The sequence below is a fragment of the Neofelis nebulosa genome, chromosome X, assembly GCF_028018385.1.
Source record: "Neofelis nebulosa isolate mNeoNeb1 chromosome X, mNeoNeb1.pri, whole genome shotgun sequence".
In the NCBI taxonomy this organism is placed as follows: Eukaryota; Metazoa; Chordata; class Mammalia; order Carnivora; family Felidae; genus Neofelis; species Neofelis nebulosa.
This window is the reverse complement of record NC_080800.1, coordinates 20,062,148-20,090,089: the sequence shown is the minus strand read 5'-3', so window position 1 is coordinate 20,090,089 and position 27,942 is coordinate 20,062,148. Positions and strand designations below refer to the sequence as shown.

General features: G+C 43.9%; 1 protein-coding gene across 1 annotated transcript; it reads right to left on the bottom strand.

Moving 5' to 3' along the window:
* Positions 1–22,892: 22,892 nt before the first annotated feature.
* Positions 22,893–26,017, bottom strand: SAT1 (spermidine/spermine N1-acetyltransferase 1). The gene is made up of 6 exons (XM_058712849.1): positions 25,760–26,017; positions 25,477–25,528; positions 25,299–25,382; positions 23,759–23,860; positions 23,625–23,665; positions 22,893–23,500 (listed from the first exon to the last, which is right to left on the bottom strand). Exons 1-6 carry the CDS (start codon positions 25,823–25,825, stop codon positions 23,330–23,332), a joined length of 516 nt encoding a protein of 171 aa, XP_058568832.1. The 5' UTR covers positions 25,826–26,017; the 3' UTR covers positions 22,893–23,329.
* Between the last annotated feature and the right edge of the window lie 1,925 nt (positions 26,018–27,942).

Here is a 27,942-nt window from a genome sequence, read left to right as displayed (position 1 = left end):
TTTACCACGTTGGGAAAAAAAGATTTCTGTATAACCTGTTATTTTTTAATATCACCAAGACTACATGGGACCCATTACACAAACTCAGCCCTGGGAGAAGCGATAGAGATGCTTTCTAGACAATTTCATCTCTTCCTCAGAAAACTTCTGTGCGAGAGCTACATAGGAAAAGAGGTCAAGTGCACGCATTGTGAGCCACTTCCCTTTCCTATCATGTGCCATTGAGAGCCTTTGCGTTGAAAGTTCAGCCCATGATCCTCCCCCATGCTTCCCAGTCCTGTGGCTTCGGCTCTGTCATCAGACTCCAACGTGGCAGAGCTCCTAAGGTGCACATCTCGGCCACATGCTCCTTATGGTGCCCGTGGACTCAGCAACACCAATTCTCAAATAGAGCCCCCCAGGTATACGGCCCCTTGGCCTGAGGGAAAGAGTGCTGAGCCAGAAGCTAGAAGGCCTGGATCATTCATGTCCCAGGTCTGCGCCTCACTGCCTGTGTGGCCTGGAAAAGTTGTTTCACCACCCTGTTCCACTCTTACTGCCCCCCACCTGTCACAAATACTTCCTGAATTACATCCTCATACAATGTGTGCTCGCCTACTCTTCTCTGATTAAGACCATTAGTCGCTCTCTTACTGTCAGTTTAATCAGATTGTGAGGGGGCACTGGATAATTTTGCTGTGTGAAGAAGGCAGGCGTAGAAAGGGTCAGGAGTGAGGGAGGTAGATAGGCCAAGGGGAGTCTTTGGTGAGTGCCACAGCAGTGTGCTGGCTTTTAGGGGCAGGGGAGAGAAGTCTGGAGCTGGGAGATTGCGCCAGGAGATTGCCAGGCAAGTTAAACCACCTTTGCAGTTTTATAGGGATATATCATAAAAACAACCTAAGCTGGGATGCCTTTATGAGGTAGAAGACTGGTACCCTCCCTAGACCGAGTGTGATGTATTGAGGAGAAGAAGGGGAGAGGGGATGTATATTTCTGAGACCTTTCCCCTAATTCTGTATTTTCTGACAGCTGTGTCAGTTAGGATTGGGTTCAGCTGCGAGTAATAGAGACCTTAAAACTAAGGGCTAAAAATACACAAGTTTATTTCTCAAATAAAAGAAGTTTAGAAGGTTGTAGTCCAGGGCTGGTTTGAACGCTCCATGGTCATAAGGGACCCAGGCTCCCTCCGTGCTCTCTACTTTGCCATCCCTAGGATATGGTCATCATCCTTATAGTCTAATATAGCTGCTGGAACTCCAGCCATCACATCATACTCCCAAGCCGCAGAATGGAAGAAAAGAAGAAAGAACACACATGCCACCACCCTTTCAAGACTTCCCAGAACTTCCACCCATTACTTAAGCTTACTTGTGGACTGTTACTTAACCTTGCTACAGTGGAATCTGACAAATGTAGTTTTTTAGCTTGGAAACAATATACCAGCTGAGAAACTGGGATTCTTTTAATTTGAGAGAGAATTGGAGAACAGACATTTGGTAGGCAGTTAGGCCTATCGTGGTCATTAGGAAATCCAGTTCACTGAACCACATGTTCCTTTAGCATTTATTAAGGGGTTGTAAATGTAAGAACCACTTTAACCTTAAAACTTGAGGCTCCTTTTCGTTTGCAACTACGTGGATGGAACTAGAGGGTATTTTGCTAAGTGAAATTAGCCAGTCGGAGAAAGACAAATATCACATGACTTCACTCACATGAAGACTTTAAGAGACAAAACAGATGAACATAAGGGAAGGGAAACAAAAATAATATAAAACAGGGAGGGGGACAAAACAGAAGAGACTCTTAAATATGGAGAACAAACAGAGGGTTGCTGGAGGGGGTGTGGGAGGGGGGATGGGCTCAATGGGGAAGGGGCACTGAGGAATCTACTCCTGAAATCATTGTTTCACTATATGCTAACTAACTTGGATGTAAATTAAAAAAAAAAAACTTTAAGCTCCTTTTGATGTGTTGTGTATAAAGATACTAAAGGTGTGCTATTCATTCAACATTTGCCAGTAAATGGCAAGCATAGCCCCGGAGATGAAAAGGTGAGTAAGGCACAACTTTTGAGCCCGTCCTCCCTTTATCACTACTGCTCCCGCTGTATACATTTGGGCTGTTTTGGGGCGCCTGGGTGGCTCAGTCGGTTAAGCGGCCGACTTGGGCTCAGGTCATGATCTCGCGGTCCATGAGTTCGAGCCCCGCGTCGGGCTCTGTGCGGACAGCTCAGAGCCTGGAGCCTGTTTCGGATTCTGTGTCTCCCTCTCTCTGACCCTCCCCCGTTCATGCTCTGTCTCTCTCTCTGTCTCAAAAATAAACAAATGTTAAAAAAAAAATCATTTAGATTTGGGCTGTTTTGCCTGGCTCTGCACACCCATGTTCTGAAAACAGCCGTGACTCCCTGCAGATGGGGAGGTCTCGGTCATACCTCTCAGGGGAAGCAAGCTGGTCATGACATTTTAGGCAACACTGAGATCCCAGAAAATAGGGAATGCAGTGTGAACATCTATTGTTTCAAACTGAAGAGAGCTGTTTCCCTTGAAGGGAAACAGTTAGATTTAGCACTAAGAATAGAGCAAGAGAAACATGGGCCCAGTGCCTTAAGCTGAGAAATGAATTTCGTTAGAGTCACATTTATTGTCTATTGTCTCCATTGGTCGTTCTGGTTGGGCTGAGATCTGATTTCCACCTCAGTTCTCACAGTCAGTGCTATTACTTCCCTTTGTGTGACTTTTGGGAAAAACTTCAATATGAATCAGATTGTGTTGTTAGTTCCCACCAAAGAGAGACTTTTTTTTTTTTTAAGGCAGGGAGAATAGACTCAGACTTAGATCAAAATACTTACATCACAATGGAATGTCTTTTAGCAGTACTGTTGAGTCCTCAGCCTTTCATTGTTTCAGAGGCTGCAGCTGAGTGAGTGTTCCTGTCCTAATTTAGAACAGAGCGCACCTGCTGCTTAAACCCTGAACTTCCTTAAGCTCAGCCTTCCTTTTATAGTTTTTTGTTTTTATGGTTTTTTTCATGATATTTACAAACCTGAGATTTATTATCGGATGCTTCCTGGTCAAGGGAACGCAGAAAACTCTCCAACTTAAAGGGAACATTGAATTTCTGGATTCCCAGCCTTTCTCATTCTTACAGGCTAACTATGGATCTTCAGGCTTCCCAGAGGTTCCACGAGCGATCAGTCTTCCAAAATGTTCTTCCTTTAAGTTGCCAGGATTCTATTTTTGATATTTGAAACCAAGATTTTTTTTAAATGTGTGGTAAAAAAAAAAAAACCCACGAAATGTAAATTTACCATCTTAACCATTTTTAAGTGTACATTTCAGTAGGATTAAATATATTCACGTTGTGAAAAAGATCTCCAGAACTTTTTCGTCTTGTAAAACCGAAACTGAAACCCAGTAAATGACAACTCCCCATTCTCTCCTCTCCCCAACCCCTGCTACCACCCTTCTACTTTCTGTTTCTATGGATCTATTTTAGATACGTCACATAAATGAAATCATACGGTATTTTTTTCTTTTTGCAACTGGCTTATTTCACTTAGCATAATGCGGTTTATCCATGTTTTGGTATATGACAGGATGTCTTTTTTTCTTTTTTTTAAGTAGGCTCCACCCCCTACATGGGGCTTGAACTCACAACCCTGAGATCAAGAGTCGCATGCTGTACCAACTGAGACAGCCAGCTGCCCAGGATGTCCTTCATTTGTTAAGGCTGAATAATATTCCATTGTATATATCTACTACATTTTGTTGCGCATTCATCCATCACTCGACACTTGGGTTGCTTCCCTGTGTTGGTTACTATGAATAACGCTTCAGTGAACATAGGCGTGCACGCATCTCCTCAAGATCCTGCTTTGAGTTCTATTGGATAAATACCCAGAAGTGGGATTGCTGGATCATGTGGTAGTTCTACTTTTTTTTTTTTTTTTTGAGAAACCTCCATACTGTTTTCCTCTTTCGGTTTTAACCCGGAGGTATGGATATGTTAATCTCTTCGCAGGTTCAGAAATGTACATCAGGGAAACAGCAATGTTATTGTCAGCCACTTGAGAAAGAGTGGAGCCAAATTTATATCAAATCGAAATTATCAAAATGAAGTTACAGCAAAGTCACAGCAGTGAGCCTTTCATTTTGAAATCAGACTCTGGAGTGCCTTCATTTTCAAGCTGATTTTCACTTCTTTATACTTTTTTCGGCCTTGTCTCATTAAACCTCATTCTCCATTACTCGGATGAATTCTCAGCAGAGTTAGCGATCACTTTTCTCCCCTAGTTCTCTTGCAGTGTTAGGTAAAACAAAACTGGACAGAAAGCCAAGCCCTTGCATGTGCACCACTACATAAATATTTTTATGGCTAAGGTTATGTGCACATTTGGTCAGAGGTGCTAGCCATAAATTTGATGTTCAGCGCTGCTGTGCTACACACGGCCACCAATTTACTCTGTTGTTGAAACACGGACACACACAGGCGAAGGAGATAAAGAGGATAAACTTCTAGTTACAAAAAAGTCATGAGGATGAAAAGCACAGCAAAGGAATATAGCCAATAATATTGTAATAACTTTGGTGACGGACGGCAATTACACTTATGGTGCGCATTTCATAATGTATAGGATTGTGGAATCACTATGTTGTACACCTGCAACTAATATAATAGTGTATGTCAACTGTACTTCAACTAAAACGTACTCTAAGAGGGTCTCATATCATATCAAAAAGTCTCAGTTTGAACATTTTTGTTGGTCCAAACTCAGCCTGAGTGGTGGAGTTGAGCAAACCCAGTGCGACAGCTGGTAAGCATGCAAGTCTTCCTGTATACCTGTTTTTCCCCCCAAACATCTGAAATAATAGGAAGGTTAAGAGATGCTGTTTGAAGCCCAGATTTCTTGTAGTAGAAACACTCTGAGGACACTTCCTGGAGTGGAGGGTGCTAAGCTAAAGGGTATGGAATCAAGACTGTGGATTCTGCCTACCTCCAGAAATTTCCTTCCTTCTCTGGGCAGCTGCCTTGCTTCCTAAGAAGCCCTGAGACAGTGGTTCTTCTTGCCCTTAACCACACATCTGAATCACCTGGGGCAATTTAAAATTTTTGGGTATTCGCACCAGTGATTTTAGATCCTGGGCTGGGGGCGGGTGTGGAGTGGGGGGTGGGACCCAAGCAACAGTATGTTTTGAAAGCTCCCCAAGGCTGAGAACCCTTGTGCCAAAGAGAAAGAACAGATTGCTACTGCTTTCTCCCCAGCAGCATGATTTGTAAATTTGCCATTTTTGTTAACGAACAGCACACAAACTTATTTCAAAGTTGAAGTGCCACGTAATCGGAGACATTTATGGTCTCAAATATAATAGCAGGGTCCCTCAAGGAATGTTCTCTGTACAAGAAGTAACAAATGGATGAAACGTATACGTGCCCAATCAGTATGTCCCCAAACTAATTTCCATTACAAAACCATTTTTCCATCTTATGAGCATTTGCCCGAACTATGGAGTATGTGTTATTTCTCCCATTTGTGTGGAACTTCGCACTTTTCAAGGAGCTCCAGCTCTGTTGTGTTTGGGGGGTCCACTTGGAGGGTCCCACACATGGTGCTGCTTGTGATTCTAGTGAGTACTGAATGGGTGTGACTCACTGGATTTTTTACCCTTTTAATTCTTTTTCACAGCCGGCCTCCTGGTCTCTTACCTTTGATGTTAACTGGATAAACTGTGGTTCGTTTCCTGTTATTTGCAAGTTTGGGAATTAAACACACAAATGAAATCAAAGCAGATGAAAGGCCCAGATCAGCTATCTTGTTAAGGGTCACAGCTGTGGTTCTCGAAGGTCCCGGGCCAACAACTAGCTAGTCCTTCCTCCCTCCATTCGCCAAACAGAGGCCTCTCCTGCAGGGGCAGAGTTATTAAGGTTGGCCAAAGGCTCTCTGAAAAACATGTGTTATCTGAGTGAATGGTTAGTTTTTTCTATGCTGAATCACATATTTTGTTGCTTGGGAAATGTATCTGACAAAACTTAAAATAGATGATTTGTCCCAGTTTACTCAGCTTGTAAGGCCTTGTCCTTGAACGTCCCGTACCCACCCCCCCCACCCCCCCCCCCTCCCCGAGATGCTGGGAATAATAATGTGGTGCAAGTTCGCCTATTGGTTGGTGGGAGGGGGTGAAGAGGAGGCATTATGGGCAGCACATTTTCCTTCTTTCTTTCTTTTTTTGTTTTTTTAAAGTAGGCTCCACACCCAGCGTGGAGCCCAACGCGGAGCTTGAACTCATGACCCTGAGATCAAGACCTGAGCGGAGACCAATAGTCAGACACTTAACCAACTGAGCCACCCAGGTGCCCCAAAGGCAGTACTTTTTTTAGAATTTGGAGTACGAGGTACTTGTGTTCATTGCAGTTTATAACTCAGAGCTTCAAAATTGCAAGGTCATGAACATCTACCCCACAAGTTGCTTGTGCAGATTAAATGATATTAGTTATGCATAGTAAATGTTTCTTTTTTTTTTTTTTTTAATTTTTTTTTTTCAACGTTTTTTATTTATTTTTGGGACAGAGAGAGACAGAGCATGAACGGGGGAGGGGCAGAGAGAGAGGGAGACACAGAATCGGAAACAGGCTCCAGGCTCCGAGCCATCAGCCCAGAGCCTGACGCGGGGCTCGAACTCACGGACCGCGAGATCGTGACCTGGCTGATGTCGGACGCTTAACCGACTGCGCCACCCAGGCGCCCCGTAAATGTTTCTTACGCAGCCACTTGATGCGATCACTTGTTAGAAAACCATTCTGGTTTTAGTATATTTTCTGTCACAAGAAAAGAATTGAATTTAAGGAGTCTTACCTGTCACTCTACTACATGCCAGGCTCCTGTTGCTGCACACAGGAGGCAGAAGAAAACAATAACCTGACGCCTACAGAGCCTTTTAGGATCTACCTAGGTGGTGAGAAGAGCCACCCCCACATGATACATTCGACAATATGAGGCAGGGTCGCCTGCGTGGCTCAGTCGGTTGAGCGTCCAGCTCTTGACTGTGGCTCAAGTCATGATCTCACGGTTCATGAGATAGAGCCCTGCTTTGGGCTCTGGGCTGACAGCATGGAGCTCGCTTGGGAGTCTCTCTCTCTGCCCTTCTCTCGGCCCCTCCCCCGCTCGTGCTTTCTCTCTCTCAAAAGAAATAAACTTAAAAAATAAATAAAAAAATGATGTGAGGCAGTCTGTAAGCGTGGGCTGTGGTTCATTCCCCTGGGCTAGGGTGGAGCTTGAGCCAGGAGTTCAAGGACAGAGACGGAGGAGGAATTCCAGGAAGGAGGAACAGCTCAAACCGCTATTAGCTCAGCAATTGGCTGTGATTCCCACGGGCCTTGGCTGCATACAGCAGGTGCTCCCTCCAGGCAAGGAAGATGGCAGCTAACAGCCCTAGGCTCCAGCCTCCAGGTTGGGAACTCCTTGGAAACAGTGGGGGCTTTGAAGCCTGAGTGTACCCAGCCCCAAGTCAGTTCCTGGCAGGAGGTTACCCGGCCAGGTCCCATGACCGAAAACCTTAACCTGGACACCAGGGCCAAGAAGATGGGGTGGGGAGTTCTGCAAAGGAACCAGAAAAGGGAAATGGCGAGTGCACTGGGCAAAGACTGTGGCCATCACAGACCACGGTGTTTGGAATTCTGATATTTTGCTTTCTAGACAGAAAACCAAAAATCTGAATTGTTCCATAAAAACACCAGAAACCAAACAACTCTGTAGGTAGTCCCCCTCCGCTGTCTACAAGGTGCCACATTAAGGTCACTGTCATACTGAGCCCTATAGGAAATGTTCACTGTGTTGCTTGCCTCTCCTCCCTGGCACTCGGCACATTTTCTCTACAGTTTCTCACAAGTCCCTTTTTCCTTGCTCTTTCCCAGCTTGCAAACCCATGTGATGCTTTTTTTTAAATGTTAATTTATTTATTTTGAGAGGGAGATAGAGAAGGGGAGGGGTAGAGGGATAGAATCCCAAGCAGGCTCCAGCTGTAAGCACAAAGCGGGACATGGGGCTCGAACTTACAAAACGTGAGATCATGTCCTGAGCCAAAATCAACAGTCTGACACTTCACCAACTGAGCCACCCAGGCGCCCCATGTGATGCTATTTTGAAATGTTTTCTCTTCCTCCTTGTCTTACTTATCCTGTAGATTTTCACCGTGTCCTCTTTTGGACTCTTACTAAAACAAAACACTAATAATGAAGAACTTTCTTAAAAGCTTTTAGGATGTTGTATGCAACATATACTGGCCCAAGAGCCACCCCAGACTTCACTCTGAGAGTCCAGGTGGGAGTGTATAGATGATGATGATGTGATTCTAAATTTTTTAAAAAAGAAAGAAGTTAGGCACAAACTCAACAGCGTCAGCCAGAATAGCTTCAGAAGTAGATCTTCCATATATAAATACTCACATTGAAAGGTAATTTTTTAAAATCACAATAATGTCCTTCTAAGCCTTTAAATAAATCTGAGAACACTCTTGCTATCCTATCATTCCCAAATATACATAAATGTGTTTTATATTTTTCTTTGTTTATTTTCAGTACTCAAATTGTAAAGGCAAAGATTTATCTGAATTCTGAAGATACTGTTTCCTTAACAGGAAATGAAACTGCCAGTGTTTTACAAAGCAGACAAAGTACCTAATTTGATGAAGAAATCATGCTGACGCACCAGAAGAAAATAGTCTTAAGCGTAATCAACTGAACATTTGTGTGTGTTTCTAAAATTAAGTTGCCTTTTAAAAGAAATCACATTGCTTTATAAACAAAATCATGTATTGGTGTGATCCACAGCTTAAAATGTATTTTAAGAACTTCTGACTTACATGCTGATTAGAAAACACAAAAGTCACAACCATTTAACATTTGGGGACAAGGTGAACGGTGTTGGAAGTGGAGAGAGAAGTCATTGGAAAATCTTAAGAACAGAGCAGTGTCAGGCCATACATACTGTTTTTTATTTTGAGAGTTTGCATTTTTTGGTGACCTGTTTATATTTTTGCTTTCACCCAGTTAGAAAGTTGCACAGGTGGCACCTTGTAGCTCAGTCGATTAAGCCTCTAATTTGATTTCAGCTCAGGTCATGATCTCATGGTTCATGACTTCGAGCCCCACATCTGGCTCTGCACTGACAATGAGGAGTCTGCTTGGGATTCTCTCTCTCCCTCTCTCTCTCTGCCCCTACCCGACTTGTGCTGTCTCTCTCTCTCTCAAAATGAATGAACTTTTAAAAAAAAAAAAAAAAAGGAAAGAAAGTTGCACAGCTTTACCCAGGGACAAAGGTTTGTTTTGTTTAAATAACTATTTTATTAGCTGATTTTTTTAATTAATTTTTTTAATGCTTATTTATTTTTGAGAGAGAGAGCATGCGAGCAGTGGAGGGACAGAGAGAGAGAGGGAGACACAGAATCAGAAGCCGGCTCCAGGCTCTGAGCTGCCAGCACAGAGCCCTATCCAGGGCTTGAACCCACAAGCTGTGAGATCATGACCTGAGCCAAAGTCAGATGCTTAACCGACTGAGCCACCCAGGTGCCCCTATTAGCTGATTTTTTAGTTTACCTTACAGTCTTTCAAATTACTTTAAAAATTATAGCTTGTAATTCTTGCAATATATGCTTTGTCACTCTGCTCATCTTACAACCATGACTCTTCTACAAGAGTAACTGGAGAGCAAAATGCTAGAATTTCCAGCCTCCTAGGCGGCTGAAGTTTACCATGTGACACATCCCGGCAAACGAAGAGTAGGTGGAAGTGCTCAGCGATGGTTTTCTTCAGAATTAAAAGAAGAAGAAGAAGAAGAAGAAGAAGAAGAAGAAGAAGAAGAAGAAGAAGAAGAAGAAGAAGAGGAGGAGGAGGAGGAGGAGGAGGAGGAGGAGGAGGAGGAGGAGGAGGAGGAGGAGGAGGAGGAGGAGGAGGAAGAAGAAGAGGAAGAAGAAGAAGGCCAAGCTATAGGAGGACAGGCTGGGTATTTTACCCTCTGCCTTCTCCTTTTCCCTGTGTACAAAGTGGACACATTGCTTGGAGGTTCTGGAAATGACATTTGAGCTGACTGCCGAGGAAGAGGAAAAGTTCATTAGGCAAAGGAAAACCCAGATCTTCAAAGACGGATGGTCCCCTGCCTAGAAATTATATTTAATAAAGAATGATTGAAGGCCTGAATATCTGATGCATCTGTCTTGGAATCATCAAAAGCCTACTCCAGTGGGCAGGATTAAGGCTACCATTGGGCAAGTACAATAACAAAGAGACAGCTTTGGACCCCAGGCTAGCTGAAATTTTTCACAAATGGAGCTTTCCAGCAATCCTTTGAGCTACTGTGTAGGTCATTTCCCTATTATCACATATATTCAAGTAGATGCTGACGGATAGCCACCGAGGAACGGTAGAAATGGGAGTCCTGCGTTAATGCAGTGATGCTACTATTTCAGTTTTGTTCAAGCATTTCTGCCCTTGCATGCCCTAAATAATTTTTGAACAACTATGTATTGCCTCGCATATTTGGTCTTTTAAAAATTTAATTTTTAAACTTTCCCTTGCAGATTTCAAATTGACATCTTATGTTTGTAAGCACATAGATTAAACAATGGCAAACAATATGATTTCTGATATAGTATACATTACACACATACTTTAAATCTATTTTTATTGTTTCACGATCTTGGCACAGCTTATTTAGCTCATTCAAGTAATGGAAAGTGACGCTCTGTTAACTTCATGGCAAAGCCAATCCTCACTGTCAAACTTATTAGGGAAACTAACTTTTAAAGAATTGTGCAAAATGTTAGCCCTCTCCCTGCTCACCAAGGAATGATGGCCCTGTAACTGACCAGATTCTTGCCTTTGTGCAGCTTGTGCTCTAATAGAGGAGACAGATCTTAAAGGGTTGCACAAACACAACTGGGAAGAGTGCAAGTAAGGAGTTGTTAGAGGAATGTATAATAAGAGGTGGGTGTGTGGTCTGGGAGGGCTTCCCTGAGGCAGTGACATTTTAAGCCTAGAGTTGAGGAGGAATAGAGTTAATTAGGTGAAAGGGAATGCAAATCTTCGAAGAAAATCTCACTTCATTTTTTCACTTGAAATAAACATGAAATGGGGCACCTGTGTGGCTCAGTTGCTTGAGTTCTGACTTCGTCTCAGGTCATGATCTCGTGGTTTGTGGGTATGAGCCCCGTGTCGGACTCTGTGCTGACAGCTCAGAGCCTGGAGCCTGTTTCAGATTCTGTGTCTCCCCCTCTCACTTCCCCTCCCATGCTCATGCTCTGTGTCTCTCTGTCTCTCAACGATAAATGAACATTAAAAAAACATTTAAAAAGAGAAATAAACATGAAATATTATCTCACTTCTAATGATTAGATAAAGCATTTTGTCACCTGGATAAAATAAGTTGCAATTCCTATAAATTTTTTTTTTAGATCTTGAGAAAATTGTCCTAAATCTGGTCTGGGATAGAACTTTTATGTCTTTTATGTCTGATGTAATCTGCAGTCTCTTCTGGGTGGTAATTAACAATCCTGATAAAATCCTTGGGCAATCTCTTCATGGAATGTGTGGTTACCCACTAGCTGAGTGACTTCTGATGCTCTTTAACCAGTAGTTTCTGTATTGCACAGTGACATCTCTACCAAGAGAGAATCTTTGAATGGGCTTGCTTAGGGGACTGTTTGTGGAGTTTGAAAGAAAACTTGTTTTGTGCCCCTAAGCAATCTGAGAATCTGGTGAAGGGGAGCAGACTATGTCACTCCAAAATATGTCTCTTTGACATAAAGATTATCTTGAGCTGGTTATTTTTTAAGAAACATCAGACACAGGAGAAGCTCTGAAAACTGACTAGAAATTAACCTTTTGTAAGAGACATTTACATGTATAAGAGAAATCTCCATTTGTAAGAGCGTCTCTCTCTCTCTCTCTCTCTCTCTCTCTCTCTCTCCCATGAAGTGAAGGATGACTATAAATCTCTAGGAACTCTAATCAATGGGAAAGGCAGGGAGAAACCTGCCTAACAACTATGCCTTTGTTTCCAGGCTTGGCCTGATAGTCTCCCACAACTGCCCTCCCCCAGCATTTTCTTTTGTCTTTAGCTGGAGATGGTGTTTAAGGTGGTCATTTCGGGGAGTTACTCATTTATCTTGGGTTTTCCCATGTACACAGGAGGTAAACATGTTATTAAAAATGTTTGTTTTTCTCCTGTTAATCTTTTATTCCAGGGAGTCTCAACCAAGAACCTAGAAGGATAGAATGAAAATTACTTTTCCTCCCCCACACTGGCATTACTCTTAAGGAGCTCTTCCCTTTGGAGCTATACATTGCTGAATTATTCTTTGCTTTGGTGCCCAGAGGTTTTTAGACTTAATTTTAAAAAAAAAATTTTTTAACGTTTATTTATTTTTGAGACAGAGAGAGAGACAGAGCATGAATGGGGGAGGGTCAGAGAGAGGGAGACACAGAATCTGAAACAGGCTCTGGGCTCTGAGCTGTCAGCACAGAGCCCGACGCGGGGCTTGAACTCACGGACCACGAGATCATGACCTGAGCCGAAGTCGGCCGCTTAACCGACTGAACCACCCAGGCGCCCCGGTTTTTAGACTTTAAGGTAGCACACTGTGCTAGGATACAAGGTGGATGAGGGATACACCTTTTTTTTTTTTTTTTTTTTTGTCAAGTGGGAGAAGGGCAATTATGGAACTGGAGATAGGCAAGGGGAGCCAAGACTGATCTCTTCACCTCAGGTGCATTGTCAGGAGATAATTTCCAGAAAGAGTATATGGAATTTGAGGTTTGGAAACCAAGTTCCTAAAACTCAGTCTCCTGAAAAATTCTCAAAAACCTCAAGTAGCAAATGATTCTGTTTGAAGGCCCTGAACTAGATGACTCCTCAGTGCTTGAGGCAGAGGCTTGTGTAAAAGACTATAGGGAGTGATTTATCAGAGATAATGTCAAGAGATTACTCTAAGGGCTCTGGGAAGGAGGCCCCTGGGGCAGCATCCTATGTCTTTTGATGATTTCTAAGGTTCCTCAAAGCCCACTCTTCTCAGTGGCTCTTTGAGGACAGAGTGATTATTATTCAGTGGTTATTGTTGCAGAAAGATCATGTGGTACTTTAGTCTCTGAAATGCAGACCAGAAAGAAACAGAAACTATTCTGAATTTGTCTCTTAGGGGTTGTGATGCCGAGGACTTCAGGCCCGTCGCCAAGAGGGTTCTTGGCTTTGCCTGGAAAGAATTCAAGAGCAAGCCATTTAGAGCAAGGGACAAATTATAAAGTATAGAAGTAAGAAAGGGGTTGCCTCACAGACAAAGCAGCAGTCTCTCCTCCCAGATGAGAAAAGGACTCCCCTTTGCCTCTACCAAGGGGTTTTATTAATTTTTTTTAAGTTAGCTAACCATGGAGAGACGGGCTTACTCTTTAACTTTGGGTTTATCACTTACAATTGGGTGGTTAGTTTCTCCATTGTCTTAGGGTTGTGGAATTATGCATAGGGAGTAATTTTAAGAATGTCCAGCCTAGGGCACCTGGCTGGCTCAGTCTGTAGAGCATGTGACTCTTGATGTTGGGGTTGTGAATTCAAGCCCCATGTTGGGCATGGAGCCTACTTTAAAAAGAAGAAGAAGAAGAAGAAGAAGAAGAAGAAGAAGAAGAAGAAGAAGAAGAAGAAGCAGAAGCATGCCCAGCCTGTGTGCTTTTACTGCCACAAGGAGTGGGGTCTTGTGGTCTTCCATGAGTCAGATCTTGTGAGTCTTTTCATGACCTGCTGACTTTTAGGTTAAGCATCAGCCTAAAACCAAAATGGCCCTACTTTGGTCAACTTGTCTTGTCTCCCTAGCCTCCCATCCCTCCGGCCTCATTTGGAGTATATGAAATCTACGGGTTTAAAAGCTAAATCTCAAATAATTATCATTTGAACCAAAAGATTGTGTATATTTCATTTGAAGAAAGGCATATTCTTACACATTTTTTGTTTTTTTTCTTATCACTTGTAAATGTCGACTTTAAAATTTTCACTTCCTTTTTTGGTCCAGATCCCATGAAGATATCACTTCCTACAAGTCATTACCAGGAAATATCCAGGTTTGAAAATGTACGCTGTGCTTTTTCCCATTCAGTTGTAGTCAGAGTAGTAAACTTCATGAAATTCGAACCTAGGACAATACACCCGGAAAAATACTAGCACAATAACCTGGGTTGCAAAACCTGTTTAGCAAGTTTCAGCTGAAGGTTAATTAAAACCTGCTTGGAAACCTCTTAAAACAGGAACAAGAATGTAAGCCATACACCACCACCACCTAGATTCTTCCCTCAGGATCTTTCTCTTCACCACTTCCCTGGATATCAGTGGGCACGCTTCCCCAAAGTTCCTTCGGGTCTGGAGCAACACCGCAGTGTTGGTGACCACGAGTGTTATGGCGCTGGCATAACCCTTTTCCTCCCGTCCCAGGGGAGGAGCAATAAAACAGCTGCTTGGTACCCCCCCCCCCCCACTCCCCTTTAGCAGTTCTAACAAACAGCATGCGTATGCCACTCCTGAAAGCATTTTAGCTTCTCTGGGAGGTTAAGCAGTGTTGGGTTCTGAGGCTGAAGGGTTGTAAGAATTTCTCCCAGTGTTCCACGTTTTAAGTTGACATGTTTTAGGATGAGGAAGAGTTAAGTGACATTGTTCTGGCCGAGACAGGAGAGGGCACAGAGAAGTCAAAGGCAGAATAGGCGAAGGTAGAAATGCTGTGTGACATGTGACTTGCCTGTAAGAGACTATTGAGCTGGCCGAACATTCTGGAACATTACTTACATATTCTTTCAGAAGTTCCTCGGGGTTACCGCTATTATTTCTTTTGTCCAGGCTTGTTTAGAGTGGTTGTCAGCTAACACCCCGTTGGTGGATAAGCATCTGCGAGATGTGCAGGAAACAAGGCTGGAGTATAATTATAACATAATGCTTTAACAACATTGCACAAGACTGCCTCAGTACTATATGCCAGAGTACATAGCGACTGTCTTGCTGACAGGCATTTGGATGGTGATTAGTGTTGGATCACGTCCTGGAATCAGGCTTGAAGCCAGAGAAACTGGAAAATGATTTTTGTTTTTCAACTCCTTGGAGGCCTGTGTGGAAAATTTAGGAGAGCACATTTTTGTTTCTAGTAACAGAACTCACGTGTAATTTGAGGAAGAAAAAGTGAAATAGGATGGTTCTTGAACCACTTGCCTTGTCTTAAAGCTGGTCTTCTGTGGAAAAGTTGAATTTTCTTGCAGGGCTGGCTGAGAAGTGTTGAGGCAGGGGGCAGTTGATAGGAAGCCCACCTTCCCCCTGGTTCTTCCACACCTAATCTAGGCACAAGCAAGACCCTTTCCAGGTGGCAAAGAAACAGTCTTAGCCCCAACGCACCAGCAGTCATAATGACCAAAGGCCACCATGTATGATGACACTAGACAGTGAGTTGTGGTTTGTGAGATGTACTGGAGCCTGGCTGCCCAGTTCAAATCTCAACCCCATTGCCTTTTGGTTGTAAAAACAGTGAATAAATTTCTTCACCCCTACACCCTGCCTTCCTCATGCACAAACGATGGCTTTGTTTTAAGGATTAAAAGTGCTCTATAATTATGAGCTTTCTTTTTGTTTCCAATTAAATTGTGACTTTCAGAATGGGTGCCTATTACAAGAGTAACATTAGAGTTGATTCTCCCTTTCCTTCTAAAACTGGGGCTGGGGGGCACCTGGGTGGCTGAGTCCGTTAAAGTGTCTCTTGATTTCCACGCGGGTCATTATCTCCTAGTTTGTGAGACTGAGCCCCAAATAAGGCTCTGTGCTGACCTGGCGGAGCCTGCTTGGGATTCTCTCTCTCTCTCTCTCTCTCTCTGTCTCTCTCTGCCCCTCCACAGCTTGTGCGCGCCCTTTCTTTCTCAAAAATAACTTAAACATTTTTAAAAAGTAAGTCTGGGGCTGGTTTATTTCATTTATTTAATGAAATAAATGGTTTTATTAAGTGCCCACAGTGTGCCATGCATGCAATAAGGCCCCGAGGATATAAAGATTCTGGGATATGGTCCGTTCTCCCGGAATGTTAACAGTCAAGGAGGTAAACGTTTTTGTTCACACTGTTATGTCAAAAGCATAAAGAAATAAGTAAATCTGAGGCCAAAGAGTGTGGTCAAGGGCTCAGAGAAGGGGCAAGCGTGTGGTAGAGAAGGCGCATGCGTGCGGAGTGTGGAGCCACAAACCTGGTTGACAGCCCAGACCTGCACGCCCAGAGTGAATCCAACTTGCTCAACCTCTGTCAGCCTCCGTTTCCTCATCTTTAAAGTGGGCCTGATTCAGTGGTGTGCAGAAGCAGGCTGGAACTCGCTTGGGAGAGCCTCTTGTTAAATATTCAGGAATTTTGCAAGCCAGTTAAAACCATTGGTAGCTTCAAATCAGTCTCGGTGGAAGTATTTACACCATGTTAATCAGCCACTTGTACAAATCAAGGCCCCCACCCCCACCCCCACCCCCAGCGGGGTTACTAGCACAGGTCTGGAATATGTAGGGGAGGCAAAACTTGATCCTCACGGGGTCTTTGGCTGGGCTTGAGAATTTCATTAACGTAAAACAGATTAACAGGAGAAAAGCATATACATTTATTTAATCTAAATTTTATGTGACATGGGAGCCCTTGTAAGGAAACGAAGATCCAAAGAAATGGTAAAACCCAAGTGCTTTTACACTAGATTGAACGAAGAGAGTTCCAATTGTGGAAAAGCAACTAAAATATCCGGGGAGGCCAAAGGAAGAGAAGGATTATTTTGATGAACTCTGTTTGTACAGAATCCTGGCTTTGACTCCCTAAGGAAGCATGTTTCTTTTCTCCTGGTACGGGTGGGCATCTTTGCACATGGGAGTTTCATCTCCTGTTTTCAGAAAGAAGAGGGCAGATAAGACCGCCCTTCTTGCATCTGCTGTTTTTCAAGCGCCTTTAGCTCAAAGTAATCCTTATGCCAAAGTGGCATATTTTGGGGTGGCGTATCTTGCCACCCTTCAAATATGCTACACTGATGTCATGAAGATTAATGAAGTCACAGAATCACGGCATCTGGGCCATAGTAAACGCTCCACATAGGTTACGATAAGTCGATCACATAGGATATATTAATAATATACATCCTGCAGTCCATATTCTTTTTTTAAAAATTTTTTTTCAACGTTTTTTATTTATTTTTGGGACAGAGAGAGACAGAGCATGAACGGGGGAGGGGCAGAGAGAGAGGGAGACACAGAATCGGAAACAGGCTCCGGGCTCCGAGCCATCAGCCCAGAGCCCGATGCGGGGCTCGAACTCACGGACCGCGAGATCGTGACCTGGCTGAAGTCGGACGCTTAACCAACTGAGCCACCCAGGCGCCCCGCAGTCCATATTCTTAATCTCATTTATGAATAGCAACTGATATGAAGAAAAGCCAGGATCTAATTCAGTTGCCTTTGACTCCAAAGGAGTGTTCTCTCCACCAGACCCAAACTGCCTCTGAAATCACTTTGGTTGTTGTTATCGATTGACTGGATGAAAGAAAGCAGCGTAAGCAACGGGGTGGAAGAAGACAGCCCTGTCCACAGCTGGCAAGTCTCTCTGAGCTAAGCCGGAAGTGAATGCCTCCATCCTCAGCCCCTCTTTAAAAGGCTCCCCCTGCTGTGCCCCTGTCACTACCGAAACAGCAGAGAACACACTTGCTCCCAATAAATGTCGCTTCTCTAGGAACCCCTGATGCTCAGAATTTCCTAGCTGTTGATGTCACATCTGGCGCAAAAAATGTACAAGATGCACCTGGGACATCTCAAAAGCGAGGACACTAACAAAATCTTCTGAGGTCATGTCCAAAGGGCCACGAAGCCAACTTGAAGAAGCTCTCCCTGGACAATCAGGGCAATGTGAGCTTCAATATGAAAAAAATAAGAACAATGAATTAAGACACAGGAAATGTTTAAAGCCCATGAGTTAATAATGATACTTGGTGGGGGTGGAGGAGAGCCTAAGTGGAAGATGATGGGGAAGCCAATTCATTGTTTTGAAAAGTAGTAAATAAATGGGAAGAATCCAATATTTATCCTGCCTCTGTTGGGTGAACTGTATTCCATGGCAATGAACTACAAGATGGGAGAGCGTTCTTCTTATAGAAATATTTTATAATAACTGAAGAAATAGAATATCACCAACAACTAACGAATCAGTGGACCTAGCAGGTGTTGATATTAATGGCTGCCAACATAACAGAAAGCAACGGCTAGACATTATATGTGTCTTGATGGGAGAAAAAAGTCATCTATGAAATTTTCTTGCCAAAAACTCAAACCAGAATCTGCTCCAGTCGGGGCCCAGTTGGTAAAGTTTTATTTCTGACACCTTTGGCTCTCTTGTTTTTTAGCCGCACAGAGGCAGGCAGTTTTGTATTAAGGTTATGGCAGTGTTTCTCAAGCTTCATACAGACCCCTTTTAGAGGAAAGCATTCTCACAAACCCCCAGTGGTGACTGAAATTACTTATCTTACTTACTGTAGACATATAACTAGATGTGAATACTTCATATTCACAGCTCCTATACAACTGTAAAACCAACATACATTTACAAATAAAATCTAAACAAAATGACCAAATACAATTCAAATGAATGACACTGAATTAATATGAGGGAAGATATTTTGCTCAAATTGAGTTGTTGCTTGCAAAGGGACACAGTACTGATGGCTGGGGTGGATGTTTTTGGTTTCAGCACTGTATGCACTTGGGTGACGCAATTGTGTGGTGATGTCTCTCTAATAACTCTCTAGAAGGCTCTCCTTTATGCTGTGTGCTGGGACGTGGTCTTTGTTAATGACATGGTGTGAAAAGTGAGCAACACGAACACAAACCGAAATGGCTGCACTCACACCGCAACTAGGATTCAGTTACAAGGTGATTGATTATCTAGACCAGCGGCTCTCAGCCCTGGCTTCCCTTTGAAATGCACATGCAAATACAATTAAATTAGGAGTTTTTCAGGGTGAGGCATTAGTACTTCTTAAAAGCTTTCTAGGCCATTCTAAGGTGCAGCCAATACTGAGAACTACTGATTTTGATGCTCTAGAAAATGCTTATACTGATTAATCTTTATAGTCCAAAAGAAACACCAAATTCAATCATTCTTAGAATATGAGCTGGTTTGAGAGTATGGCGGTGAACCCCCAGGGGTTTGAGAAATTTGGTCTCCGGAGTTTGATCTCCAGGCCTAGTTGGGTGGCCTTAGGCAACTTAGCCTCTCAGAGGTTTGGTTTCTCATTAGTAGAAGAAACTATTAATGGTACTTCCCTCTGCAATGTGTTTGTGAGGATTAGATGTACACAGAGTGCTACATGTAATGCCTGGTTCCTGGTGAGTACTTAACTAAAGGTTAGCTCTTATTATTAACTGATGAGGGAGCAGAAGGCAAACTGACAGGCCACAAACACCCCCACCCCCAGGTGGGATATGTGTGATTGTGTGATATTCTGGGGCACTCCTGGCTGCCCAAGAACAAAGGAAAGGGGAAAAACAAATGGTTAACTGATGGAGATCATAGTCCTGTGGGACCTGAGTCTCCATCACCCCTCCAAAGTGCTGCGGGGAAACAAAGGCAGAAGGAAATGGCAGATAGAACTAAATTTCCTTATAACCTGCAGCCCATTGACAAATGCTTGAGGCTGGCAGGGTAAAACGTTTCTCCAGGAACTCCCTCCTGTCTTAATGCTAATGCTTTGCTAGAGGGAAAAACAACCTTAGCTTGACAATAGCTAGGCCTCCAGTATCCTGTGAGTCTTTAGCATGTGAAAATCTCACTGGAAACTTCCCCTGGACTTTACCGCCCCCAACTCCGTAGTATATAACCAGTGCCTCTTTCTGCCCACGGGTCCTGTCCCCGTGCTTTAATAAAATCACCTTTTTGCATCAAAGACGTCTTCAAGAATTCTTTCTTGGCCGTTGGCTCCGGACCCCACGAACTCCACAATCACCCCCAAAACCTCCTCGTTAATTATGATGTTGATAACCCTCTGGAAACTACTAAAACATTTCTTGGGCAGGTGCAAGCCACAAGAAAGAGGGGATGGGAGAATGGGGTGCTGGGCGAACATTATGAGGAAGGGCATTTGGTGGCGTTAGGTGGGGCAACAAACACAGTGAGGACGGATGGGATGTTCAGTAAGGGTGTGGGACTGTCAGTGTGAGCTGGGTAACAGCTGATTGGCGTGAAGCCTAGATGGGCAGTACACGGAAAAGGGATGAGAATAATGCACAGGGTCACCCAGAGGTGGCAATGCACAGGAAGAGATGATAAAACAAGAAAACGAAGATGCAGCCAGTGGAGCAAACAACTCTAGGAGCAGACACGGCCACCTGCAGACTCTGAATGGGAGGCCAAGGCTGCCGTAGTCAGGGAGAAAGCTGCTGCTCCCAGCGGGAGACGGTGGCTGCTTTCTCAGAGCTGGGCCAGCCCCATTGGTTGCTGCTGAGCGTTCGCTTGCCTCCTAGAACATTGGTGTCATCCATTCTAGGCCTCGCTGGAGACCCAGTGGAAAGGAGACTCACAGGATGGGGCAGAGTGGGCATAAGGCATTAATGAGTCATTCGGCCTCTTCTGAATTGTTGCTTCTGCCTTTTTGTGGAAAGGACTACTTCCTTTCCCTAGAAAGGCTATTCCCTGGAAGCTAGGCAGCTGATGATCTTGGGCTGTGGTTTGGATAATGACGGACCATGGCTCTACTCTACTTGGGTCAGTAGCAGGATGTCATAAGCCTATACACGGACAAACCCAGCTACTTCCGCTTTTAATCGTATCAGAAATTTTGATTTTATACGTTTTTAAGGAATGTAATACACTTAGCACATAGCAGGGGTTTTTTTTTATTTTTTTTAACGTTTATTTATTTTTGAGACAGAGAGAGACAGAGCATGAATGGGGGAGGGGCAGAGAGAGGGAGGCACAGAATCTGAAACAGGCTCCAGGCTCTGAGCTGTCAGCACAGATCCTGACGTGGGGCTCGAACTCACGGACCGCGAGATCATGAGTCGTTCACTCAACCAAGTGAGCCACCCAGGCGCCCCCATAGCAGTTGTTTAAAAAAAAAAAAAAACCAACCACACAGAAAAACCCTGAAATATCCTATGTAATATAGTAATTGGCAAGTCCTTAGTCCGAAATACTATTCTCCTCAAGGGATTATGTCAGGCAGAGTGTTTTAGTAAAATAGTAATTTTAAAGTTATCTTTACAGAAAGCTGTCTTTCTCCCCATTTTCCAGGTTTATCATTGGTTGTTATTTCCTTTAATAAAATTTCCCAGAACATGTTTTCTTACCTGCCTGGTGATTTCAAACTTTACAGATTGGTTTTAAAGTTTAGTTTTTAAAGAGGTGCCTTTGTAATCGAGTTAAACATTCAGTGGGCTGATGCTGTGGTGTTTCAGCTTTTAATTTTTCTTTAGTTTTATTTTAGCGCGAGAGAGAGGGAGCGTGAGTGGGGGACAGGGGCAGAGGGAGACAGAGAGAGAATCCCAAGCAGGCTCTGTGCTGTCCATGCAGAGCCTGGTAGGGTGCTTGAGCCCAGAAGCCATGGAGATCATGACACTCAACCAACTGAGCCACCCAGGTGCCCCTCAGCTTCTAAATTTTAAACTTAAGGGACTTCTTTAGAGTGGACACAACCTTCATCAAAGCTTTCGGGTGACAGCACTGTATTTTTAGGGCTAAACTCTAAGAAGAATGAGAAAACAAAGAGTTATATTGTAACTCGCTTGGTTAATCTAATTTATTCACATATTTAACCACGGTCAGCATGTAGTTGTTTTCCTCAAAGAGGCCCACTTTCCAAAACACTTTTCAAAATGTCTTCTTTTCCCACAAGGCTCTTTGTGTTTAGTTAACCCTTTTTATGCTTGCGAGCTTCTCTCTGCCAGTTAGCATCCTAGCAGGACCCTGCCTGAGAGTGGACTCTGGAAACTTGCTTTCATAGCAAGCTGTCTGCGCCACCAGTAAATCCTGGAGCTCTCCTGTGTTCGGTATAGTGCAGGATCCCATTGTTTATATGGCTGCCTTTTAATTTAGAAGCCAGAACAGACTTAAAACGGGGTGCAGGGCAAAACCCCCCTTTGACTGAGGAGCCCGGGATTTCTTTCCTGGAGCACCCAGAAAGAAGATACAGAGCATTGTTTTTCAGGTTATCTGAGGACTTGGAAAACGTTCATCTTGGAAATCAGCACAGTGGTTCTTATCAACTACCATCTCCATTATTAGGGGACTTGCTGGGTTTAGTTTAGCTCCATGTAAGGAGTAATAAAAGGGGGTAATATTTATCTAAGACTGTCTCTTCCTCATGGCTCTTGGTAGTTTCATTTTCATTCCTGGAGAAAGCTTTTGTTTACCCCCCCCCCAACCACCACCTGTGGTTTTAAGCAAATTGTCCACAAAAAAGCCCTTTGTTCCCACAGTATCACAGACTGGCCCTCCAGATAATTTCCCTGGTTGGTACCTGCATCCACCTCCAGCCTTTTTGTTTGCAGTCCCTGTAAAATTGTTGGTTCCCTCCTGATTAGCAAAGTGATCCCTTTTCCCCTCAGAGTAGCATTTTGTGTGGGAGGAGGTTGCTGCGGGCAATGTGCATGTGTCCCCCTACACTCCCAGTCCCATCTCCACCTTTTATTTGGGTAACAAAAGGGCTTGCTTGTTGTGGGCTCGCTTTCTAACCTGGTTTCTCAGCTCTTGAAAAATCTGTCAGGTCAAATGTAGTGTTACCAGTGTAAAGTCATTTTACATGCTGCTGCCTATAAAACCATGAAATTCAACTGGCTTCCTTCCAGACTCTGAGAACAGCTTGTGACCATTTTAAATTGGGTTAAAAACTGTTTTTAAACAACTGTAAAGTTAGGTTTCTTAGCCATTTTTATTTTGCATTCAACAGCAAGAAAAACGTCAAGAGAAAGATTCGTAAAAATGCTTATACCGATTAAATCAAAGGGTAGTTTATTATAAAAGAATCAAAACAGAAACTCTAAGTACCAGTGTGTACATTGTACACATTTAAATGACTCACAAGAATGAAGTTTTTTTCATATACATTAAGATCACACCACCTTGCTGTTTATCGAAAGATGTTCAAGGAGAAATCTGACTCCAAACTGCATACAAGACTGCCATCTTAAACAGACCGCATTTCAAACATGCAACAACGCCACTGGTAATAAAGCTTTGGAATGGGTGTTCATTCTATTATTCGACTACAAACAGGATAGAAAGCAAGATCAGTTGAGAATTTAATCTAAAATAGAATGGAAGCTGTCATTTTTCTGCACCAGCACTCCTCACTCCTCTGCTGCCATCTTTAGCAAATACTCCTTGTCGATCTTGAAGAGTCTCCATCCCTCTTCGCTGGACAGATCAGAAGCACCTCTTCTTTTGTAGAAGTTGATAGATGGTTCATTCCATTCGGCTACCAAGAAGTGCATGCTGCTGCAGCGACATTTCATGGCAACCTGTTAAAGAGACAGCAAAACAAACTCAGTGACATTTCACCTGCTTGCCAAGACCCGAATCGGAATCAGTCATTAAAATAATTCAGTAACCCTTACGGATTCAGAAACCAAAACCAACACATACCTGGCTTAGGTTCTTCAGAATTTCTGATCCTATGCCAAAGCCTAAAAGAAAGAGAAGTACCATTTACAAAGTCATCTTTAGGACTTGAAGACCTGATTTCTCTTTAGAGCGCCCCCCTCTTAACAGAGCCATACCTCTATAGTCACTCATTACGAAGAAGTCCTCAAGATACAACAGTTTGCCAATCCACGGGTCATAGGTAAAGTAGTACATGGCGAAACCAACAACACTGTGTCCTGTAATAAGAGGATCACATGAGATGTGGACAAAAAGCAACCCATAAAAGCTGTAGCTGCAAAATCAGAAGCCTATCATAGGTTTTTAAAAATATACATGCATGTATTATAGAAATAAGTAGCCACTGAACTGGACTGTTTCCTCATTTTTATGCTAGTGCAGTCCAGGCCACTGTTGGATGATCTCACTGTTCTGAGAACATGTATTTGCAAAAAGCACACATTAGAGCTAGCTGAAGCGAGGCTAAAATCGTGGACTGGCCACTCTGCAATCTGCTGGATCTCACACTCAGGAAGTGAGAATGCTTTCATTACTTGCCAGAGCAACACTGCTATAGTCTTAAAACTAAACACACACATTATTCACATCCTATCGATATATTGGTATGTTGACTTGGGAATAAGTCAGGTTTACACGGCAGTTCAGAATAATAAATATTTGTAGTTTAGAAACTCTGCTTCCTTAAGGTCAGGACATCAGGCCAAAAGCGTAACGTTTAATTTCAGAACTTGCCTTCCAATTCGCATATCTTCAATTTGCTCTCCCCAGTTTTAAGCCAGAAGAAGCAGAGGTACCCAGAAACAGGTATTATGTAACATCCACATACCTCTGAAAAGTACCTCATCCCGTATATTTTCCGTTCGTTTCTTCTAGCTTGGGGAAGAGACTTCAGAAAAAAACGAAGCACCCACCCAAACAACTTCCCTTTTTAGCTCTGTCTTCTGACCAGTCAACAGGGACCAGCAAACAAAACAAAACAAAACAAAACAATCTGACTCCCTCTTATAGGGTGTCTGTAATTTCAAATGGAGGCAAAGGTTTCAAATTAAACTTTCTAGCCGTTTTATAGTCCTGAGCAAACACAGGAAGTGAGTACACTGGAGTTTCTGATCTACCGTGTTTTAAGTGTGTGATAATAGGACCTTACCTCATTTATCATGATCATCTACTTTATTGTGTAAAGGATCTTTTAGTTACCTCCCCGCCCATCCATGTACACGGAAGGGCCATGTACATGGCGAAGCTAGAGACTGTAACCTGAAGATTGGGACAAATTAAAGAAAAAAATGTGATTTAACACAATTACAAAAAAAGGTTACGTTAGGGTCAAACAAGAACCATTTATGAAACTGAATTACAACAAACGACATTATACCTAACTCTTCCGGGTCTCCACAGCACTCTGATACTTACTTAAACAGCTCAAACTCTTCAGGGTCTCCACAGCACTGATACTTACTTAAACAGCTCTTTCAACCTGCCCTATTATGTGCAGCACATCTACTTTTTTTTCTCAGTAGTTTGGACACTCGCTATTATTTCTGGCCAATTGCTCAGTAAGTATCTTTGGCCTGTGTTGTCAGTGGTTCTACACAACAGACACTATGTTTTTATACAACACTCGGTGTTTGGCTTCTGGAAGGGAAGGGTGGTTACCTTCCGGAGACCGGTGCTCCTTGGGCACTTCTGCAACCAGGCAGTGGTAGAAAGGGTGCTCTCCGAAACCATCCTCTAGTAGATCTGCAAGAAGGGGCAGCAGGGACAGACAGTGATGGCCTTGGTGAAGATGACAAGCACCGGACGCCCTTCCCCCGCCCTGCCACAGTTGCGTTACCTTTTTCAGTTAACATTACTTGCTCTTCCATATATTCGTATTTGGCCAGTTCCTGGGGCGATGCACATAGGAGAAAGGGAGAAGAGAAGAAGAAAACTTTAAGTGAGGCCCCGGCCTAACCAGCTCAGAGGGAACAGGGTGGGCGGGGCGGGGTGGAGATTCACTCCCAGAATCCTGCCCGGAGCGGCCGGGCCAAGGCTGGAAGTGGCTGGCAGACAAAGGGGGGACCTGCCTGAGCCGCTCCCCACCTCCCGCCCCAGGAGGGGCCCAGGCCTCCCGCTACCTTGATTAGACGCAGGATGTCACTGCAGTCGGCGGCGGTGGCCGGGCGGATCACGAATTTAGCCATTTTCGTCTTTTGCTTTTCTTCCCTTTGCGGACCAGGCCCCTGTACTTGAACAGCAGGAGGAGGTGGTTCCTCATTCGTCTCCCGGGAGCGTCCTTTTCTCAGTCAGGCTGGCACCATGACCCGGCGAACCTTTGCAAGCGTCGGAAAAGCTCCCCCAACTGCGACTAGCGCTGCACACTCGAGTGCCCGCTGCGCTCCGCTTTTTAGCGCGGAGAAGCCCCGCCTCCGGCCGTGAGGCGGAGGCCCCTCGTCCAATGAGGCTCCGACCGCCCCCCTCTTCCGGACACCGCCCTCCCTTCCGGACACCGCCCTCTCTTCCGGGCCTCCGTGTGAATCCGGCAGGCGCAGGCGCGGGCGCGGGCGCGGGCGCGGGCGCGGGCGCGGGCGCGGGCGCGGGCGCGGGCGCGGGCGCGGGCGCGGGCGCGGGCGCGGGCGCGGGCGCGGGCAGCGAGGCGAGCCACGGGGTTCTCTAGGGGCGCCCTCTACCGACGCCTCTCGAAACCTTCCCGGAAGCCCGAAATGGGAACTTGCGTGTCCCCCACGCACCTTCGCAAAAGGGTAAGAGGAGATCTTCTTGTGGTCCCTAGCTAGTGACTTTCCAGTTTCTTCCTTCACTGGTCAGGAAAGGAAACTCAGGAGACCCAGCCTTGGGCAACTTGAGGATTAGAGCAGCAGTTCTCAAAGTGTGGTTCTGGGGAACCTGTGGGTTCCAAGATCCCGTCAGAGAGTGTGTCAAAATTGGTTTCATAATAATAGTAAGACGTCATTGGTCTTTTTCATTCTTGTTGAAAATTTCCAGAGGCGACGTGATGTGTGGGTGATGAAGTCACTGCTCTGATGACTAATGGAATGTGTGCTTGTATATTCTATTTTTTATGTTTATTTATTTATTTTTTGAGAGAGAGAGAGAGGGAGGCTGAGAATCCCAAGCAGGCTCAGCACTGTCGGTGCAGAGCCAGATGCGAGGCTCGAACTCACGAAACCAGGAGACTGTCACCTGAGCTGAAATCAAGAGTCAGACTGAGCCACCCAGGTGCCCCATGCTTGTATATTCTTAGATTTCCTAGAATTTCCTAAGGTAAACTATTTGGGTTCCTCAGTAATTTTTCCCCTCTATATTTGTAATTTTTAGAATTAACACACTGTTTTCTTTCTTATTTTTTTCCTTATTCTTTCTTAAATCTCTGACCTTCCTTGTGGACACCCACTTCCCCTGCATGAGGTACATTCTGTACAATTTCCTTTAGTCAAGATCTGCTTTTGAAAATTTTTCTGTTTTGCTTGTCTACATATGTCTTTAATTCATCTTAAAATTCTTGAAGGGTTTATTTCACTGCTTATAGAATTTGAGGTTGAAAGTTATTTTCTTACGGCATGGTGATATCAGACTATCTTCTGGCTTCTATTGCTGTTGAAAGTTGTTGTAATCCTTACTTGCTGCATCCTCTGTGCTTCTTTTTCCCCTTTGCTTTAACTTTTTATTTTGAAATAATTACAAATTTACAGAATGTGTGATGACATTGCTCTTGCGACTGAAGGAATGTGTGCTTGTGTATTCTTGTGTCTAATAGAATTTTCAAAGGTAAGCTTTTTGGATTCTTCAGTAATTTTTATTTTTTTTTATTTTATTTTTTATTTTTTTTATTTTTTTTTTTTTAAATTTTTTTTTCCAACGTTTTTTATTTATTTTTGGGACAGAGAGAGACAGAGCATGAACGGGGGAGGGGCAGAGAGAGAGGGAGACACAGAATCGGAAACAGGCTCCAGGCTCCGAGCCATCAGCCCAGAGCCTGACGCGGGGCTCGAACTCACGGACCGCGAGATCGTGACCTGGCTGAAGTCGGAGGCTTAACCGACTGCGCCACCCAGGCGCCCCCTTCAGTAATTTTTAAATGTCCCGAAAGCAGAATGTTTGAGAACGGTTGAATGAGAGTATAGCTGTTTCTTGACTGTACCCACTGGAACAAGTATTCAGCCTTTTGCAGGTAGTTTTTCTTTGACATTCCACCTTCCCAGACAGAGCCTCTGAGGGCTTGCTTTGGCTGCCCTACTTGGGTTCCAGGATGAGTCAAAGAGAAAGCAGAGAAGGGTCCCACAGCGCTCTCCGTCTGTAGAAT